This window comes from Eleutherodactylus coqui, chromosome 2 (genome assembly GCF_035609145.1).
Source record: "Eleutherodactylus coqui strain aEleCoq1 chromosome 2, aEleCoq1.hap1, whole genome shotgun sequence".
Lineage (NCBI taxonomy): Eukaryota > Metazoa > Chordata > Amphibia > Anura > Eleutherodactylidae > Eleutherodactylus > Eleutherodactylus coqui.
This window is the reverse complement of record NC_089838.1, coordinates 48,227,236-48,249,565: the sequence shown is the minus strand read 5'-3', so window position 1 is coordinate 48,249,565 and position 22,330 is coordinate 48,227,236. Positions and strand designations below refer to the sequence as shown.

Sequence of the window (22,330 nt, the reverse complement as noted above, 5' to 3'; positions counted from 1 at the left end):
CTAATCCTGTCCCAATAACAAAAAAAAAAATCAAACAGTCTGTACAAAACTTCAGCTCAATCAGATAACTGCTAGGCGACCCTCAAAGTTGGAACATAGTATACGCATTACACAATGATTAATTCCATTCAGAAGCGGTATACTCTCCCTATCTCGGACATTTTTTTTTCTTCTGAGGGAAATTGATGTGGCCACATCCAGGCAACCCCAGCAATTGTCTAAAAACATACTGAGTCAAATTTGCCAAAAAGGTAATTCCAAAAAGTTCCTAAAATAACATGAAACATTAAAATATGTTTTTTCACATAATGCACACACCTTCTATAAGAGAAACACATTTTTATTTACAACAATAATTACTAGAGAATCAAAACATAATGTGGACGAACATTGACCATTATTTTTTACTAAGAGAGGATTCAGTAGCGGTTGGGTGGTTTTTTTGATCTGTAAAAAAAATTGTTTCAGTTTCATCTTCTGTGAGGATGTCATTGTAAGCCTGAACGAGTGACGCCTCTTTCTGCAACGTCATTCACAACAACCGTCTTCTCAAGGTTTTTCAATTCCGCTTTTGTAACCAGGATCATCCTTCCATTAAGTGCAGTGATAAAGCTGATAACATTCCCTATGTATAACGCAGACCAAAGGTACACAGCGTTATACATAACCAAAAAAAAATTAAAAATTATCTGAAAAAAATGAATTTTCAGGTGAAAACGTCAAAACTTCATGGCCGATGAGGGTCACCTTGAAGTTATCCGAATGAGCAAGAATTTTGCACGGAGTGTTTTTTGGTTGATTGAAATGAGATAGAATGTGAAACCTAAACTACACACATATATATATATATATGTATGGTACGGGAGAGTTATTGGAGGGATTGTAGATCTCACTCACATGCTTACACTGGATGAGATGAATGTACAGAAATGATGGCTTTATTCAGCAAACAGTTTTCTGTTATTTAAGTGCTACGAGCTGGATCTTATTAAAGTGATGGATAGTTTGATGGTGGACCCATCGCTCCCCCTCTCAATCCAGTACAGGACTTCTTCTAGGGCCTGGTAAGCTTAGCTGTCTCCACTGAGCTCTTTACTGGGACATAAAAGTCTGCAATCCCAGGCAGTCTGGGTCAGAGCCAGGGAGTGAACACAAGTCCACTGTGAATGGCTGATTATTTACTGACAAATGCTGCATGTTAATGCTAGGTGAGCAAAGCACTGTCTAGTTAGTGGCCAGCCGGGCAGGTGTTTTATCTCTGCTTATTGCACAAAGTTTTTCTGCTGCAAGTGGCTGTTTCTCTACTGATGTGTTACTGAAATAAAATAAGGCTGGATGGATTTTGTATGGACTGTGTGAGTAAATGTGTCCTTGTTGAATCCCACACCCAACACAGGCATTGCTACTATATATTTATCATGTGAACTTCGCGTCACTTAATCTTGTCCCTTTCCATAGACTTCAGTATAATTGCACCACAAGGTTTATAGGTGAAAGGGGAATCTTTAAGAGCCTTGGCTGGAACTTGTTTCTTTTTTGGCAACAGGGTGATGCATGACAACCACTTTTCCCAAAATTCTACTAAACCTTCACTGATGTCAGCTGCTGTAGACCCCAAAGAAATCTAAGAGTCCCACTTTAAATCTCTTTATTCCTTCATATACAGTATTTTTCCAAGACTACCATTGTCCAACTACAAAAGGGTTACAGGTATGAACGGGGTGAACATTGGCTACAGGGGTTCAGTAAAACTTGGGTGAGCCTAACAGAGTAAAAGAAGAGACTCTCCACTGTTGTCACCTCTGGTGTGGGCTGCACCCTAGTACGGGTTTGTCCTGGCAGAAGTCATATCCTCGGTTGACACACCCACCCATCGTGGAGAATCCCTTCAAGAATCTGATTGTTACAGAAATTATTGATTCACATCAAATCTTCAGTAAGTCTGCAGAAAATTCAGATTTCTTGCAAATATTCAATTTTTCACCCTCCTGTCCGGCTTCCTGTCAGGTGACCTGCAGGGGGCAGGAGGGTTATAATCACACAAGACGGACCTGAGTCCATATATACGAGAGCAGGACGGAATATCGTCCAGAAGACCTTCCATCTAGTGGAAGCGCCATTGCTGTGCAGTGTTACCAGGGGCCGCCTGGAGCCCGCTGGCCTATCGGCCCCATCTACCACCCCATGTGGATAAACGGGCCCAGCAGGAGATCCAAATGAAATGATGTCACCACACCCGCGTGATGACCTCACTAATCCTTGCCTCCGGTCTGCCTAGGGATAATCCCCACCATTACAGACCAGCAGCGAAAGGCACAATCCGACCTGAGCATTAGTTAGGGGTGAAGGACGTTACTCTCCTCCAAACTCAAATCTCCAGTACAGAGGCTACATGCACAAAAAGGGGACTTTATGAACGACTGCGCTCGAAATCCGATGTAAAGAAGTTACTTATTTTTGCACTTTTTCCAATGCCCTCTAAAATTCCTTAAAAACTGTACTAAATTATAATACAAATGTAACTTTCTGGCACGGAGATGCAATAAATTTAGCAAGAGGCGCAAGTCTTCTAATACATTTGTTGCATCTTACTTCAGCAGGAATAACAGTAAGACCGACTTATGAAGCACAAGTTTCAGTAAATGTGCCCCAAAATGTTTCAGGACTTATACTCTAGTCACATTCAGAGCTGCATTCAACAATCTGCTGCTCTCCTGTTCGGATATATCTATATTACTCCCCAAATGCACACCATTCGCAGCCTGATTGGTTGTTTGGATTTACTCATTACCGGTGATTGCTTATTTGGGTTGGCTGATTCACAGTGATTGGTTGTTTAGGTTGGCTCGTGTAGAAGTGGGTAGTAAAAGGATAATATGCCTCCTGTTCTATACTAATATGGCTCCTTGCTGCGCTCTGGTGGCTTAGTACTAGTATAACATGCTCTGATATGTTGCATTTTGGGAGATGTAATGTTTTACCAGCCACAAAAAAAACCCTACATCTCCCAAGATGCAATGCACCAAGAGCAGCAGCGCCTGGACTGGTCTGAACCAGACGATGTATCACACTTTCTTAATGTCTATTCTAGGTGGGCTGTGATCGTCATATTCTCCTATATGGAAACTATTGAATCATTCTTTTTTTTTTTAACAATCGCAGTAATTTTCAGATTCGCTCCTCCTCATATTACGGTTCATTCTATGTTTGGCGCCTCAGCAGATAATGCAGGATTTCTTCTGTTCTTCCTCGTATTCCAGGAGATACTCTGGGTAGATCTGATGCTTCTCAAACACCACAAAGATGGAGGGATGGAAGACATCATCCACACAGGAGTCGTAGAACCGCGTGTTGCTGCCGGGTCGCTGCGGCGGGCGCTTCATTTGGGTGTTTCCCACCACATAATCTCCCACCAGAACGCGAGCTACGAACATCATCCGTGTCCCACTAGGTGTCGGTGTGCAGTAGTTATGGGAGTACGAGGCGTCTCGGGCAAAGTAACTTCCTGCAGAGAGAATGGCGACAGGTTATAAGACAATCCTTGGCGAAATCTGAGGATGTCGGGCCATGCTGGGAGTTGTAGTTGTAGAACCGCCAGGGATTCACAGCCTGCAGTTTGCTGAAATATGTATCATAACTGCAGACTGTCACTAATCCGCAGTGTTGTGCGTGCGGATGCAATGTATCACATGCTTAACCCCTTAGTGACTGCCTATTTTGGTCCTAAGGGCGCAAAGATTTCTGGGGATTTTCATCTCCGCTTTTCACAAACCATAACTTTTTCATATTTCCATCGACATGGCCGTACGAGGCTCGTTCTTTGCTTGGCGAGCTCTAGTATTTATTGGTACCATTTTTGTGTACATACAATTTATTGTAGAACATATTTACATTTTTTGGAGGGCAGGGAGGAAAAAACTCAATTCTGCCATTGTTTTGGGGCTGCTTTTTTTTACCGTGTAAATCATGCAGCACAAATCACAATACATTTTTCTGCGGGTCGGGACGATTATGACAATAACAAAATTATATATATAGAAAGCTGAAAGCCCTCACTGACTGACTCACTGACTGACTCACTCACTCACTGACTGACTCTCCAAAAGTTCTCCAACTTCCCGATGTCGTAGAAACATGAAATTTGGCAGAAGCATAGATTATCTCCAAAATAGGAAAAGTAATTGGGTCCCAACTCGATTATTCAATTCTAGCGCAAAAGAATTGGCATCGAAATTTAACGTACGGAATCTAAATCTCTCACTTCTCAATGTCATAGAAATGTGAAATTTGGCACGAGCATTGATTATGTCATAAATAGGAAAAGCTAATGGGTCCCAACTCCATTATTCAATTCTATGCGCAAAACAATTAGCGTCCAAATTTTACGTGCGGAATGTAATTTTCTCACTTTCCGGTGTCATAGAAACGGGAAATTTGGCACGAGCATTGATTATGTCATAAATAGTAAAAGCTAATGGGTCCCAACTCCATTATTCAATTCTATGCGCAAAAGAATTAGCGTCCAAATTTTACGTACGGAATCTAATTTTCTCACTTTCCGGTGTCATAGAAACGGGAAATTTGGCACGAGCATTGATTATGTCATAAATAGGAAAAGCTAATGGGTCCCAACTCCATTATTCAATTCTATGCGCAAAAGAATTAGCGTCCAAATTTTACGTGTGGAATGTAATTTTCTCACTTTCAGGTGTCATAGAAACGGAAAATTTGGCATGAGCATTGATTATGTCATAAATAAGAAAAGCTAATGGGTCCCAACTTCATTATTCAATTCTATGCGCAAAAGAATTAGCGTCCAAATTTAACGTGCGGAATGTAATTTTCTCACTTTCCGGTGTCATAGAAACGGAAAATTTGGCATGAGCATTGATTATGTCATAAATAGGAAAAGCTAATGGGTCCCAACTCGATTATTCAATTCTAGCGCAAAAGAATTAGCGTCCAAATTTTACATGCGGAATCTAATTTTCTCACTTTTTGGTGTCATAGAAACGTGAAATTTGGCACGAGCATTGATTATGTCATAAGTAGGAAAAGTTCATAGGTCCCAACTCGATTATTCAATTCTAGCGCAAAAGAATTGGCATCGAAATTTTACGTGCCGGAATGTAATTTTTTCACTTTCCGGTGTCATAGAAACGGGAAATTTGGCATGAGCATTGATTATGTCATAAATAGGAAAAGCTAATGGGTCCCAACTCGATTATTCAATTCTAAGCGCAAAAGAATTAGTGTCCAAATTTTATGTACGTAATCTAATTCTCTTATTTCCTGATGTCATTTTATATAAAGGAAACGTCGCATGGTTACCTCCCTGTGGTGTTTCCTGTGTAACTATGCAAAATGGTGAACATATGTTTTTCCTCAGTATCTCTAAAGTAACTACGACTTCATAAGATTTTCCATGTGAACACCAGATAAACACCAGTACCAAATTAACTCGGGCGAAGCCGGGTATATCAGCTAGTTATATATATATGTATTTAAGTTTCTCCACTTTTGCCTAATAAACCCTTATTTTCGCATCACTGCATTCCAAGTTTCTTTAACTTATTTATTTTCAATGGGCGGAGCTCTGTGGGGGTGCGGTGTGTTTTTTGGGTGACGAGCTGTAGTTTTTATTGATACTATTTTGGGGTACATACGGCTTTTTTGATCACATTAAGGCCAGTTGCTCACAACTGAGAATCTCGCACAAGTTTTGTGCGTTGCGAGACTCACAAAACCTGCACAGATATGAGCTTCATTCTTTTGAACGGAGTCATACGCATTAGTGATGCTTCCCTCACTGTGATGCGGTGAGGGAAAAAATTGTGGCATGTTTTTTTTTTTGCTTTCCTCGGAATGCATCACCCATTAATTTTAATGAGACCTTAAATACATTGCATGGCTCTCGCAATCAATGGGAAACACTTCCGATCGGCTATCGCGAGTGAAACTCGTGGGAGAGGATCGTAAATTCACAAAAGCGATGTGAGGAGTTTTTGCCTGAAAATCATCTTGCTACCGCGGGTAAAATGCAAGTTGACAAGCGCAATATTGGGCTGAGTTTCTAAGTCCAATATCGCACTCACTCATGTACAGGTAGCTCTCATTGCGTTTTTTTGAGAGGCGAAATGAGCTGAAAGAAGTACTCTGGCCTGTTTTTTTTATATTGTTTGCGGTGCGGGATAAAAAATGTATCCAACTTTTTCGTGTTTTAACATGATGCATTGTACTTTATGTTAGTGGTGCATTTTGGCTGATACGCTTTGCGTTAATTTTCTGTACGTTTTTAGATATTTTTTTATAAATATAGAAAAAAAATTCCCATTTTCAAACTTGCTTGCAAGGCAGATATCCATACCACGCAAAAAAGCTAATATTTAACATTTGCGACATGTGCGCTGTATGTTGGTGCCATTTTGAAAGCGTCCTTTTATTTATTTTGGAGGACCGTGTGTAATTATAATAGTTTTTCTAATTTTGATGAAAATATCCAAAATCTATTGAGCGATGTTTTCCTACATGGCATCGCGATGCGGGAAACAAATCGTGACAAATCGGAAGTAATGCGAGGCTCTTTTAACCTAAAAATGCTTTGTGTCCACGGGAAATTCACATGTTGGCAAGCACGATATGGGGCCATGATTCACGGTCTCATTTCACGTTCGCTTGTGTGAAGTTAGCCTAAGGTGTCCAAAAAACCCACAACTCTGTCATCATTTTTTATTTATCCGCATTCCATTAACCACGTGGTATATTCTGTCCGTCATTACGATTCAAGATATACCAAATTTATGTTGTTTCCTTCTCAAAACCCTCTAAAAGCCGTAGTCTGCATAAATCAGCGGGATCGGAGCTTAACTCCCATCAAGCTGATTGCAGCAGGACCGTGGCCGCAAGTTACAGCTGCAAATCCACTCCGACTACGGGAGGCTCAGCTTCCGAGGCCCCTGGTGATCAGCGCCATAGATGTACGTCATAATGCAGGAGCATGGAGGGTCTTGGATCAGTCTCAGCTTTGTGGAAGGGCTCAGATAATGGAGGGACGTGTTATATTTTGGGGATCCCCTTAGTGGGTGTGAGAGCGCCCTCTAGCTCAAGGAGAACGACATCTAGAAGATATTATACATATAAATGATCCGTTGTGTGACCTCTATGTAAGTCATCGCATACAGCTGAGTCCACAATGGCAGCATCTGATTGGCCATCTGCAGCCCACATGGGAAAATAAAGAGCCATGGTGCTGGGGCTTACCTTGTCCATACACCGTGCCATGTGTGCCACAGATGCGCCAGTCAAAATTCTGAATGCAGATGGCGTCGACATGTAATTTCTGTGTGCCGTGAAACAGACGGACTTCCTTCATGTCTCGTCCCTGATTGGCTTTTTTCATCTGTTCCTTTTGCCTAAAAAATAAAACAACAGGGTCCCACCACCCATAGTGAGGAGAGATAGAGCCACCATAGGCTGGAATGTCCTCTCTCTGTAGGGCCCACCACCCATAGTGAGGAGAGATGGAGCCACCATAGGCTGAAGCGTCCTCTCACTTTAGGGCCCACCACCCATAGTGGGGAGAGATGGAGCCACCATAGGCTGGAGCATCCTCTCTCTGTAGGGTCCCACCATTTATAGTGAGGAGAGATGGAGCCACAATATGCTGGAGTGTCCTCTCTTTGTAGGGCCCACCACACATAGTGAGGAGAGATGGGGCCACCATAACTTGGAGCATCTTCTCTCTGTAGAGTACCACCACCCAAGGTTCATGTGATCACTATGAGCTTGGGCTTTACCTTACAGGCCGCCCTCTCCCATCTCGTTTCATGCGGTACATATTAAACACCCCAAGATGTGATGGTGAGGAGCTGACATACCACTGGAAGACCTGCCACAAGGATGGGTTCTGCAGACGCCACATCCTCTTCACCACGTGCCCGCTGACTGTCTTGGTGAAGTTGTTGACTATTTCGGAGAACTCGCTGGAGGTGGCAGAGACCAGAACTTTCTGTGGGGAAGAAGGGAAGAGAAGTTATCAACTCCGGTCCCAGCTCCCCCGTTGCCTCCTAGGACTGTACGTTACCTGGCAGCCGATCTCTGGCATGGCCCCTGCCTGCCATGTCTTTGGGTAAATGTCAGTCTTCAGGGGGGACGTTTCTGATTTCTGGGGGGACCGCGCAGCCGCTGCTGATTTTGTGCTAAAGCGATAAAAAGTATAATAAGTAAAATAACGCCACCTTGTAGGAGATCCAGGAATAGCAAGTAACTATTACAGAATGGTTAGTATTTCTAGAAAGTGACTGTAGATAATTACATCTCATGTCTTTCTCTTATCGTCTAAAGTTGTAATCACAATTAGTTGTAATCACAATAAGCCCCTTACAAATTCGGTTTATTTTCAAAATTTACAAACTTTCAGCGGCTTACAAAAAAATAAGCAAGAACAATGTAAACGCCTCAACACAACTGATCTAACAAACAGTTAATCCACATTCAACACAAGATGCCACTTGCTGCAGTCTCTGAATTACTGCCCCACATAACAAGCGTCTTCAGTCCTTTGTAGAGCTCCTCTTGCTGTTCTGACCTGCTGCAGACGTGATGCAGCACCAGACAGCAGCTTCTGACAACGTTCCTCAGGGGTCTTACCCCATTCCCCATAGACAATGGCCTTCAGGTCACTAATACGAGTATTCTTGGGTTTGTGTGTTGCAGCCGCCTTCTTCACATCCCAACAAAGATTTTCTATAGGGTTCAAGTCAGGTGATTGTAACGACCTCTCCAGAATCTCCCAGGACTTCTTCTGAAGCCTTGGTGGACTCGAAGGTCTGCTTGGGTTCCTTGTACTATTGGAAGGTCCATTGATGCCCGAGCTTCAGCTTCCTCACAGAAGGCATGGCGTTTTCTCCTAGGATTTCCTAACAATTGATGGACTCCATCTCCCCCTCCACAATCTGCAGGTTTCCAACCACAGATCATCAGCGAGCTACCACCATGCTTCACTCTAGGCAGGGGGCTCTTCTCAGTGCTTCATTCTTCAGACGTACCGCTGATCCAGAGGACTCAAAGGTTCCAGTTTTGTTTTATCGCTCAACAGAACAGAATCCCGAACTTCTGTGGTTATTTATCTGGTTGTGAGGATATTGGAGGCGGCTTTTCTTGTGATTTTAGGTCAGTGATGGTGGACAACTTGGAGTTTGGGCATAAAGATCTTCAGTGTTTACTATGCGCCTTACTGTGCAGATGGAAATCTCACTGCCTCCTGCTACCGCACCTAGCTGCAGGTCTTTTGCAGTCACTGGAGGGTCTTTAACCCCTTCTCGCTCCAGGACATACATTTACATGCGTCTGGGTATATATGAAGAAAGCGCGGGCATCAGCTGTTTATTACAGCTGACACCCGCAGGCAATATCTGCAATCGGCAACCACTTCTGACAGCGGCATTTAAATCCCGTACAGTCCCCCGCGTGAGAAATGCAGGGAGCCGTACAGGTGTCATGGCAGCCGGGGGCCTTCTGAAAGGCCCCAGGGCTGCCTTAGGAGACTGCCTATCAAATCGCAGTATGACATAATGCTATTGCATTACGTCATACTGCAGGAGCGATCAAAGCATTGCATGTCGTAGTCCCCCAGGGGGGCTTAAAAAAAGTGAAAATAAGAGCAATATAGTTTTATTAATTGTAAAAAAAAAAAAAAAAAAAAAAGTAATAAAAGTTTAAATCACCCCCCTCCCCTTTTACCATATCTATAATAAAAAAAATCTAAATCCTAAAAGAAAATACAAATTTGGTATTGCCGCGTCCGTAAAATTCAGATCTACCAAAGTAGCGCATTATTTACCCCGTACAGTAAACGTTGTCTGAAAAAATAAAATAAAGAACGCCAGAAATGCACTTTCAGTCATCCTGTCTCCCAGAAAAAAATGCAATAAAAAGCGATCAAAAAGTCTTATGTATTCCGAATTGGTACTAAGGGAAACTACAGGACATACCACAAAAAATGAGCCCTCGCACAACTACGTAGACGGAAAAATAAAAAAGTTGTTCGCAGAAACTGGCGGCAGAAAATAATTTTTAAAAAATGAAATGTCTTTGAAAAAATACAAAAAAGTACTACAGTAAAAAAAAAAAACTATACAAGTTTGGTATCGTAGTAATCGTACTGACCCATAGAATAAAGTTATCAAGTAATTTTTGTTCCAGTTTGTGCGCCGTAGAAACAAGACGCACTGAAAGATGGCGGAATGTCATTTTTTTCACTTTACTCCACTTAAAATTTTTTTACGTTTTTCAGTACATTAAATAGCACAGCTATGTCAATAGATAAATAAAGGAGTTACGATTTTTTTAAGGGGGGAGGAAAAAACGAAAGTGGAAAAAAAAAGAGGGGCCGCGTCATTAAGAGGTTAAACCACATTCCTCTTGAAGAACCCGGTGGCAGCCAGTGATGGCGTCCTCTTTCTGCCATGTCCAGGTAGTGCAGCCCGTGTTCGTTTGAACTTGTGAGCCGCTTCCAGCTGTATCTCTAGGAACATTCAGTTTTTGTATCTTATTGTATTCTTTTCCTTGTTTATAAAAGGCAATGATATCTTCACAACTTTTTGGACACCTTTCTTGACATACAATCAAATCTCACAGTCAGCAAAGTCCTTATCAGTCCATGTATGTGATGTGTTTTATCTCAAGCACACCTGGTGCAAGTAATGAAGCTTTGATTAGTTACATCAGGTGCACTTGGGAAAAGACCTGACTTGCAGATGCAGCAGTCAGTAAAAGTAGCATTTTGTGTTGAGTTTGGAGAAACCACTTGTTAAGTTACTTGTTTTGAGCTGTTTACCGTATACACTCGGGTATAAGACGAACAGAGTATAAGCCGAGGCACCTAATTCTACCAGAAGAAACTGGGAAAACTAGGTGCCTCGAATATAAGCCTAGCTAGACTAGGTAAAAGAAGTCCAAAAATGCAATACTCACCTCCCAGCCAGCACTCGATGAACCAATCACAGCCATTCAGTGATGTCATTCACTGAATGGCCGTAAATGATCGAGTGACGGCTGCGATTGGCTGGCTCTTGATCCAATCACAGAGCTTACTTGCTGACGGCGGGGGAATTCAAAGCCGAGCAGAGAGAGGACAGTGGGGAGAATTACATCGCGCCAGGGACACAGACGCCGGCTGGGAGGTGAGCATTGCGTTTCTTTTTACCTAGTCCCTCACTTGAGTATAAACCGAGGGGGATTTTCCAGCATAAAAATATGAGCTGAAAAAGTTGGCTTATACTCGAGTATATACAGTAAACTGTTGTTTGATTGGCTTTCCACAAACAGATGAAAGTGTGAAAATTTGGCAAATGAACTTAATTTGCAATGGGGATGTGAACAATTTTGATTGCATATCTATCTATCTCATATCTATCTATTCATCCATCTATCTATCTATGATGTCTTTACCTTCCTTTTAGTAATTTCACATCTTCAAAACTGACAAACCGCGGTCTCCGGCGCACGTCTTTCTCTGTTTTGTATTGAAGATTCTTCTGCTTCATCTCTGAAACAACAGACAATAGTTTGTAGGGAACCCAACATCTTAAAGGGGGCGTTCACATTAACTCATTATCTTTTTTTGTACTACTTCAAAACTAGCAAACGTGGCTGTAAAATCACCAGTGAAAAAGTGCCGAGGAGAAACACCGATCTGTCCTAAGAGGTAAGGAGCTAATATAAGGGCCACCAAGATGGAGCACAGGGTCTTCTCCTCCTGTCGTCATCTTCTATGCTCTATGTCCGTACAGAACATTACTGGGGGTCGGTTTGGCAGATTTTCGGAGCACAATGCCATTTATTGTGAGTGTGACCTCACCCATGCCCGTACCTCGAAAATTGATCTCATAGGACTGGTTACCAGTGATGAATGTAATGTCAGCGGTGGAATCAGAGAGATAGATGTTCTCGAAGTCGGAGGACAATATGTTGGCACTCACTTGTTTTACGTTCTAAAAGGAGAGAAAAAACATGAAAAATATTTTAATCACCGCGAGGTTTTGATCTCTGCAGAGACCTCCAAATGTAACACGTACAGCAGGCCCCCATACGGTCTTCTCATATGGCCCCCCAAGATCCTGGGCCCAGGTGTGACTACAACCTCTGTGCCCCCTATATCTACGCCCACGGAGATCCCCATTATCAGGTGACCTGTGCCAACTTACAGAGTGTCCGTATTGTGTCCAAGTGCCGTATTCATCCCTCCAGTACCACAGCCACTCCGTAGTCAGAACGTATTCAGACGGCTTCTCAACCGATGACACAGTGGAAAGACGACGAACGCGGTGCATGCCAGATCTCATAGTCAGAAAGTCAATCATTGGAATCCTGCAGCTGAAAAGTGGGCGGAGTTACCTGCTGATTCTCCGCCCCCAAGATACACACATGCAAAGAGCCATGAGCAATCACACTGTGCCCCATCACTGCCCACCACGTCATTTAGGTGGAGGTCCCCTTTAATGTCAGTTCTGGACACACCGTACCTGTCCATCTTCGGTTCGCAGTATTGTCTCTCAATCTCTTCCATATTGGAAAGGTCTTCCCATCCCGTCCCTTTGTGAATCTGCCAGCAGTACGGCAGGTAGTAGTGCAGATGTGGGCAAAGCTCTGCAGATAAAGGAGAACCCCACGTTACCAGCACTTCACCCCAACCAGAGGGAGAGCAAGGGGTTCCTTCTATAAACCCTCCCCGGGGGGCACTTACTTCCTAACTTGCAGTGTTTCCAAACATTAGAAAGACAGATCACCAGGGCGATGTCAGGCTCCGCTGGGAAAAGAACACAAAAAACATTAAATGAGAAACACTTTTCATATCAGCGATGTATTAAAGGAGTAGGTTCCTTTAAATCCTTAACCCCTTCGTGACTGCAAAAAAACTTTTTACTGACCTCACTAATGAGCTTTAAGCCTGCACATACACCTTTTTAAGGTGCTGCATTGACTGGCTACTGACAAGTAAGCAGATCACATGGGGAGGGGGCTCTTTATGTCACCCATCGGCACCCCACATTGCAATCACAAAGGACCAATGGGTTTCCATGGCACCTGAAAGCTTCACAAAGGTCTACATGTCTGCCATATAACAGTCTATTAGAGTCTAATAGGCTGCTGTCATAGGCTTAATAGAATGCACTACATAGGTAATGCAGTGTACTATCCTGTTAGCGATCGAACAATACTGTCACTAAAAAGTTTAATTTTAAAAAATCCAGTTAAAAAAATCTACTTCTTTTTCCTCACAAAAAATCTTTTTAAATGGAATTTCTGGGGGGTTTTCTATCTCTCCCTAAGAACATTTTATAAAAAAAAGCTCTACAACACATTATATGTACCCCACAGTGGGGTCATTAAAAAATAAAACTCGTTCTAAAAAAAAAACAAGCCCTCATACGGCTGTCAACGACTTATGGCTCTTGCAATGCAACTACCTATGAAAATCCCTTGTCCTTAAAGGGGTTCTGTCATTAAAAAAATAAATAAAAAATTCTATACTTACCTATTCCTCCCCCTTTAGTCTACCTAGCAGATCTTTACCTCACCTATCTTTTCCTGTCTCCTGCAGTCCGGGGGGTTCACCTCCAACTGGCTGATTCTTCTCCTTCCTGTGAGGTTACGTACATTGGCTAGCAGTCTTCTTCCTGCCAGCCAATGTACGTTACGTCACAGCTCAGAGACCAGCAGGGGGACATAGATTAGGATTCCTTCATAACCAGTGAATGCTACAGCACAGAGACCAGTCCTGCAGGAAGAAATATCTGAGGAATACAGCCTTTTGTAACAAGCCAGCTGGCATGCGGTGAGGTGACCCAGGGCACTGCAGAAGCTCAGCCAGGAGATGTGGTAAGGAGACTGATGGGTGGATGAATAAGAGGATAATTTTGTTATTAAAAAAAATAATAATTCTATCTGATCCCTAAGGGGTTAAATATGTTGTCTACGTTAGCTCAACTGTGTTCATGTACTTACTTGACTTTGGTAACACATAGGTAGCTCCATACATGGATGTATAGTAACCTGCAGACCGGACACTGGACTGGACTGATTTCTCCAGAGGAACAGATGGACCTTTTGTAGGAGAATCAAGCAATCTGCTATAAGATGGTGAAGGAGCAGTGGAAGGACTTGCTGCAGGAGAGGTGACCGGTCCGATGGCGGTAACAGCTGGTGGAGTACTGTATGGACTTGCAGCGGGTGTCATCACTGGTTTCTCAAGAGAAACAGATGGACCTTTTGTAGGAGAATCAAGCAATCTGCTATAAGATGGTGAAGGAGCAGTGGAAGGATTTGCTGCAGGAGAGGTGACCAATCCAATGGCGGTAACAGCTGGTGGTGAAGCACTGTATGGACTTGCAGCGGGTGTCATCACTGGTTTCTCAAGAGGAACAGATGGACCTTTTGTAGGAGAATCAACCAATCTGCTATAAGATGGTGAAGGAGCAATGGAAGGACTCGTTGCAGTAGAGGTGAACGGTCCGATGGCGGTAACAGCTGGGGAAGCACTGTATGGACTTGTAGATGGTGTCATCACTGGTTTCTCCAAAGGAACAGATGAATCTTTCGAAAGAGTAGTGGATGGGTTCACTACTGTGGGAGACTTATTATAAGCAGAAACCGTTGGGCCGTCATCAGGTACATTAGCCAATCTGCATGATCCAGCAGAAATTGTTGATGGAGCATTAACTGTACCTGCAGTGGTCACTGGGGTAATGGTCTGTTTTGGTTGAGGGGCAGAGGACGTCGACGATGAAGACAAGATGCCATCTGGGATTTCTGTAGAGGAAGTTATGGATTTATTATTGGCCATGTATATTTTTACAACACTTGATACCTGGGGTAAGACACTACTGGGATCTGTACCTGGCTGAGAAGACACTTTGGGTAAAGCTGCCGGTAATTTGGATTGGATGTCGGATCTATAAATATGGGTGGATACAGTTGGAGTTGAGTAGTGCATAAACTGGAGAATAGAGGAGGATTTGGTTGCCAGGTTGGGTGACGAGTCATTGTCCCTCTTAAACCAATCATCCATTATCTGATCCAGCAGAAATTTCTGCACTTCGCCATCATCGTCTCCAGACCACCCAAGACTATCCATGCTCTTTGATGTTAACCGACTGCTTGATCTCTCACGATTTTTGGATCCTAAAATGAATTGCAATTTTAAAAAAAAAGTGAAATTTAGTTGGCCTCTACAATCAGGGGCCTGTGAGACCCCCAATAGAGCTGCATACTTGTCCATGGTGGGTCACTTGGGTGCCAACATGAACCACACTATATACCAAAGCGGTATACCTACTAAGTCGGTGTACAAACCTAATTCCAAAAGAGTTGGGGCATTGTATAAAATATAAAGAAAAAAAGAATGCAATGATTTGAAAATCTCATCTCACCAAATTTTATTCCAAGTAGAACATAGAACACATATCAGAGGAGGAAAGGAGACATTGTTCCATTTCATTTATAACTTATTTAGAAATTGATGGCAGCAACATATCTCAAAAAAGTTGGCAAGGGGCAACAAAAAGTTGGAAAAGTAAGTGGTACTAATCATAAACAGCTGGAGGGTTGATTTTCTACTAAGTCACATGACTGTGTATAAAAAGAACATGTTGGAGAGGCAGAGTCTCTAAGAAGCAAGGATGGTCAAAGATTCACCAATCTGTGGAAAACTGCATCTAAAAATTGTGGAACCATTTCCACAATTTTCCCCCAAAAATGTTCCTCGATGTAAAATTGCTAAGACTTTGAATATCCCACCATCTACAGTATATAATATTATCAGGAGAGTGAGAGAATCTGGAGAAATTCATGTGTACAAGGGACAAGGTTGACACTCAGTCTTGCATGCTCGAGATCTATGGGCCCTCCGGCGACACTACATTACATACAGGCATGATTCTGTAATACAAATCACTACATGGGCTCAGGAATACAAATCATTGTCTGTAAACAAACTTAGCTGTACAATCCACAAGTACAAGTTACAGCTGTATCATGCAGAAAAGAAACCATATACCAACACCATCCAGAAACGCCAGCGTCTTCTCCGGGCCAAAGCTCATTTATAATAGACTAAGGCATGAATCAAAATGTGAAATTCTTTTTGGAAACCACAGACGCCGTGTCCTTCAGCTTGTCATAAGCGCACAGTCCTACCTCTCTGATGGTATGGGGTTGCATTTGTGCCTATGGCCTGGGCAGCTTACACATCATGAAAGGCGCTATCAGTACTAAGCAGTATATAAAGGGTTGTAGAACACCACAACGCTAAACCACATACTGCATCCATCACAACAGCATGGCTTCACAGAAGTCTGGGGGTGAACGGGCCGCCTGCAGTGCAGACTGTCCACCAATAGAAAACATCTGGTGCATCATGAAACCAAAAATCTGTCAAAGACGCCGAGGACCGCTATAACCCCACATCAGACAAGAATGGGACAACATTCCTCCCCCAAAACTCCAGCATTGGTCTCCTCACTTCCCAGAAGATGAGATACACACTGGTAGATACGGCCCCGCCCCAACTTTTGTGAGATGCGCTACTGGCATGAATTTCTAAATAAGTTATAAATGAAATGGAATACTGCCCCCCCACCCCACCCCCTCTGATTTGTGTTTTATGTTCTATTGTGAATACAATATGATTAGATAAGATTATCCAATCATTGAAGCCTTTTTTTCTTTACATTTATTTACATTTTACACAGCACCCCAACTTTTTTGGAATTCGGGTTCTACTCTAAGATTGTTGATGATGCCAAGAAACATATCAGTACTCCAAGCTCCAACTACAGAGCTGATCTCTCTGGGTGGAGTTCTGCTTTGAATATGAAAGTATAATGGTATATAACGCTTCCTCTGTGTATACATATCCCATACCTGTACGCTCTTGTTGTCGTCCTCGTGACACATCCTGAGAGTCCTCCCGGATTCTATAGGTGGGTCTTCCTCTGCCCCTCCGACCTGCAGGGTTCCTCTTCTCAGGTTCTTTCCGTCGTGACTGCAGATGTTCATTGTGCCTCACGGAACTAATCATCTGGAAGTTCTGGACGGACACCTCAGACATACGACAGCGGCCAAGTAATAAGTCAGAGCAGAACTCCATGAGATGGTGAGAGCGTTTACAAGCGCGACGATTACATTCTCCTCGTGTAAAGTAACCGCAAATGTGAAGCCGCGAACAGTCCTTCCCGAGATTACACTGGTCATGTAGATACTTCACACACACCTGAAGCAGACAAGATAAAGATATATAGGCATACGTAGGGGGCGGTATTATAGTAGTTAACCCCTTCAGGACCAAGTGCTGTAAACAAATATACGCCGTTTGCTCCAGGGCTTTAATCCTGGCTAATAGCAGACATACAAAAAAGTGGGATTAAAGCCTCTGCTCCTGCAATCAAGCATGAGCAGGTCGTATTCTCAGCTGTTAGTCACAGCCGAGAACCCGGAGGAGAAGGGAGAATCGTTTTTTAACAGCTTCTGCCTTCTCCTTTCCTGGGTACATAGCGTGCGCTATGTACTAAAAAGTGCATTGTGGAATAAATCCTTCCACTTTTAACCGGGTGATCACGTGACCGCCGGGAGCCACTGTTACAGCAGAACTGCAGCTCCCTAGCAGACCCCGATCAGCTCTGCCAGTGACTGCTGTCACTACAGGAGGGATGTTTGCCCTGTAACCGGGACTCATATGGATGCCCCAGCTTCAGTAGAAAAGAGTGAAAAAAAGACAATGTGAATGACCCCCAGAGGTCTTATACAGAATAAACTGAAAAAGCATGTATAAAAAAAAAAATGATGACCCGCAGCTGCCAACTAAAGCCGTCGCCCTATATGCCCGGTAATCCAAAACTGTACATATTATGTATCAAAACGTTGGCAACAAAATAAGAAACCCATTTCCATTCTTTATTTTAGTGTAAATGTACACATTCTTAAAAACAACTATAAATATTAAAAAAAACACAACTTTTTTTTAGCTTTTTACCCCCAATAAAACTAAACAACTGAGAAAAATTCAATGGAAAAAAAAGATATAAAAAACAGCCCTATATGTTAAAAAAAAAAAAAAAAGCAGCCAGGATAATTTTGGTAGTTAAGCAAAAAAATACATAAAAAATATAGCAGTAAATCCCTAAACAGTGTCCATTCCTTAAAACAGTTAAAACAGCCTGGTCTTTAATTAATTCATTGAATGGCTGTGATTGGCTCATTGAGCACCGCCTCTGATTGGTTCGCTAGAGCTGTGCCTCAGCCAATCACAGCCAACCCTTCCTGGAGGCGGGGATTTTGAGCCTCCAATCCAGGAATGGCTGGCAGAAGACTGAAGATGAGTGCTGGAGGTGAAGAGGAGACGCGCTCCTGAGATGACAGTGTGTTATTAGGTGATATTGGTAATTATTTTTGGTGGCATTTTTTTTTTTGTTTTTTACTGCAGCAAGGGCTTTTACAGTAGGGTTTCCTACTGTAAAAGTTGCATCGCACCGCAGTGCTCCATAGGAAAACATGGGCTACAGAAAAAATAAAAATCGCAAATCGAGGCTGTATAGCGATTTTGTAGTTTCACACTTTTACAGGCTACAAAACATAGGTAATGTGGAAGAAGCCATAAGAAAGCATGGGCTTCACATACATGTGATTTGTAACACTCTCACATCGCAACAAAACCGTGCGATAAAGTCACCCCTGTGGAAGCGGCTTTATAGCCATCTGTTGGGGTGTACTTACCTCAGGCAGCAGCTGGTTGTCATTCTGGAGCAGGAGGACCTTTATCTCATCATCATTCAGTCCGCTGATCCCATTGGCTTTTAAAGCCAGCTGGTTGTGAGATGAAAAAATATCATGGGAGAACGTGCAGGGTGGCCTGAAAAAGAGGAAATGTGTGATACTGCCTGCTGAGCTGTGTATCTAATCTTATCATGTGTGATACTGCCTGCTGAGCTTTGTATCTAATCTTATCATGTGTGATACTGCCTGCTGAGCTGTGTAGCTAAACCTACATTGTGTGATACTGACTGCTGAGCTGCGTAGCTAAACCTATCATGTGTGATACTGACTGCTGAGCTGTGTATCTAATCCTATCATGTGTGATATTGCCGGCTGAACTGCGTATCTAATCCTATCATGTGTGATACTGCCTGCTGAGCTGCGTATCTAATCCTATCATGTGTGATACTGCCTGCTGAGCTGCATATCTAATCCTATCATCTGTGATACTTCCTGCCTAGCAGTGTATCAAATTCCATCATGTGTGATACTGCCTGCTACACTGTGTATCTAATCCCATCATGTGTGATACTATTTGGTGAGACTCTGTATACAGTCCTAGCACATGTGATACCAACTACTTAGCTGCTGTATCTAGTCCTATCATTTATCATACTCCCTGCACAAAACCCCTGGATCACCCGCCACCTGCCCTGTACATTACTCCCGGGTCCCCCACCTCCTGCCCTGTACGTTACTCCCGGGTCCCCCACCTCCTGCCCTGTACGTTACTCCCGGGTCCCCCACCTCCTGCCCTGTACGTTACTCCCGGGTCCCCCACCTCCTGCCCTGTACGTTACTCCCGGGTCCCCCACCTCCTGCCCTGTACGTTACTCCCGGGTCCCCCACCTCCTGCCCTGTACGTTACTCCCGGGTCCCCCACCACATGCCCTGTACGTTACTCCCGGGTCCCCCACCACATGCCCTGTACGTTACTCCCGGGTCCCCCACCACATGCCCTGTACGTTACTCCCGGGTCCCCCACCACATGCCCTGTACGTTACTCCCGGGTCCCCCACCACATGCCCTGTACGTTACTCCCGGGTCCCCCACCACATGCCCTGTACGTTACTCCCGGGTCCCCCACCACATGCCCTGTACGTTACTCTCGGGTCACCCACCACCTGCCCTCTACATTACTCCCGGGTCACCCACCTCCTGCCCTCTACATTACTCCCGGGTCACCCACCTCCTGCCCTCTACATTACTCCCGGGTCACCCACCTCCTGCCCTCTACATTACTCCCGGGTCACCCACCTCCTGCCCTCTACATTACTCCCGGGTCACCCACCTCCTGCCCTCTACATTACTCCCGGGTCACCCACCTCCTGCCCTCTACATTACTCCCGGGTCACCCACCTCCTGCCCTCTACATTACTCCCGGGTCACCCACCACCTGCCCTCTACATTACTCCCGGGTCACCCACCACCTGCCCTCTACATTACTCCCGGGTCACCCACCACCTGCCCTCTACATTACTCCCGGGTCACCCACCACCTGCCCTCTACATTACTCCCGGGTCACCCACCACCTGCCCTCTACATTACTCCCGGGTCACCCACCTCCTGCCCTCTACATTACTCCCGGGTCACCCACCTCCTGCCCTCTACATTACTCCCGGGTCACCCACCTCCTGCCCTCTACATTACTCCCGGGTCACCCACCTCCTGCCCTCTACATTACTCCCGGGTCACCCACCTCCTGCCCTCTACATTACTCCCGGGTCACCCATCAACTGCCCTGTACATTTCTCTGTGGTCACCCACCTCCTACCCTGTACATTACTCCCGGGTCACCCACCTCCTGCCCTCTACATTACTCCCGGGTCACCCACCTCCTGCCCTCTACATTACTCCCGGGTCACCCATCAACTGCCCTGTACATTTCTCTGTGGTCACCCACCTCCTACCCTGTACATTACTCCCGGGTCACCCACCTCCTGCCCTCTACATTACTCCCGGGTCACCCACCTCCTGCCCTCTACATTACTCCCGGGTCACCCATCAACTGCCCTGTACATTTCTCTGTGGTCACCCACCTCCTACCCTGTACATTACTCCCGGGTCACCCACCTCCTGCCCTCTACATTACTCCCGGGTCACCCACCTCCTGCCCTCTACATTACTCCCGGGTCACCCACCTCCTGCCCTGTACATTACTCCCGGGTCACCCACCTCCTGCCCTGTACATTACTCCCGGGTCACCCACCTCCTGCCCTGTACATTACTCCCGGGTCACCCATCTCCTGCCCTGTACATTACTCCCGGGTCACCCATCTCCTGCCCTGTACATTACTCCCGGGTCACCCATCTCCTGCCCTCTACATTACTCCCGGGTCACCGACCACCTGCCCTGTACATTACGCTTGGGCCACCCACCTTCTGTTCCGCCAGCACCTGCCCTGCAGGTAGTGTCTGCACAGGTGCAGCTTGTCGCACTCCTCCTCCGGCTCATTCTTCAGGTACTTGCTGCAGATCCTTGCGGCGGTCTGGGCCAGGACCAGACCCCCGACCTGCGGGAACCTATGGGGTTCATCCTGCAGGATTTGATCAATCTGCTCAGTGGAAAGCTCCAAGAACTGAGGAAGCACGTCCCTGGGCAGCCGACCCCCATGTTTGCAAAGAAGCTTGGTCAGGAAGGCGATGACTGTGGGGTCCGACATGATCCTTGGCCGTCCCGATGGGCACGATGAACCTTTGTGCTCACTGGAGAGACTGGCTGCCTGAATGTTTTCCTTCTCCTCTTGTACAGGGCGGATCCTGCAGAGCTAAAGACAAGAAACGAAACTACAACCTCGTGATCTCATCCCGGTCTGTTTCCATTCCTCACTCAGCTGCTGGATCACAATCATCTGATCACTCCGTGCAACAAATATATAATGCGGAGCAAAAAGTCATTCAATGCATAAAGAGGATGAATCCTGCAGCCTGCAATCTTAGGGTGCATTCACACCCGATATACGTTGTCCTCGGGTGCGGGGGGGGGGGGGGGGGGGAGGATGGAAGAGCCAACTGCAGGAACTGAGCTCCCGCCCCCCCCTCTCTGCCTCCTCTCCGCCCCTCTGCACTATTTGCAATGAGAGGAGGCGGGACGGGGGCGGGGCTAAAGGGCCCCGAATTAGCCCCGCCCCCGTCCCGCCTCTCCCCATTGCAAATAGTGCAGAGGGGCGGAGAGGGGGCGGGAGCACAGTGCCTGGCCCTGGCTCTTCCATCCTCCCCCCCCCCCCCCCCCTGCACCCGAGGACAACGTATATCGGCTCGGCGTAAAACCCGAGCCGATATACGTTCGTGTGAATGCACCCTCAGGGTGCGGGCAGACAAGCGCATAAACGGCGCGTTTTTGCGACCAAACGTATATACGTGACCATCTTAGGCAATGGTTTCGAATGTATTCGTTCACATGGGCGATTTTACGGCGCGTAAAAACGGCAATTCGAAAAAAACCGGAACATATGCGACCGAAATACGCGCCAACGCATATTCGATCGCCGAAAAGACCGTTTGCAAAGTAGGAACAAAC

At 45.0% G+C, this 22,330-nt stretch overlaps 1 protein-coding gene across 1 annotated transcript; it reads right to left on the bottom strand.

The window, feature by feature from the left end:
- Window positions 1-319: 319 nt before the first annotated feature.
- On the bottom strand, window positions 320-21,757 carry LOC136611311 (zinc finger CCCH-type antiviral protein 1-like). Its single transcript, XM_066590810.1, has 14 exons — window positions 21,190-21,757; window positions 18,772-18,907; window positions 16,924-17,272; window positions 14,899-15,183; window positions 14,008-14,811; window positions 12,746-12,808; window positions 12,525-12,648; window positions 12,207-12,375; window positions 11,873-11,993; window positions 11,452-11,548; window positions 8,084-8,198; window positions 7,878-8,008; window positions 7,261-7,412; window positions 320-3,505 (listed from the first exon to the last, which is right to left on the bottom strand). Exons 1-14 carry the CDS (start codon window positions 21,471-21,473, stop codon window positions 3,216-3,218), a joined length of 3,120 nt encoding a protein of 1,039 aa, XP_066446907.1. The 5' UTR covers window positions 21,474-21,757; the 3' UTR covers window positions 320-3,215.
- Window positions 21,758-22,330: the final 573 nt, after the last annotated feature.

Bases quoted from the DNA above. Each gene is read 5' to 3' on its own strand.
- LOC136611311 (XM_066590810.1), bottom strand. From the start codon at position 21,473: ATGTCGGACCCCACAGTCATCGCCTTCCTGACCAAGCTTCTTTGCAAA. The intron at 17,273-18,771 runs GTAAGTACACCC...TGTCTGCTTCAG, and splicing joins ACAACCAGCTGCTGCCTGAG to GTGTGTGTGAAGTATCTACA. The intron at 11,549-11,872 runs GTACGGGCATGG...CTGTTGTTTCAG, and splicing joins CTATGAGATCAATTTTCGAG to AGATGAAGCAGAAGAATCTT.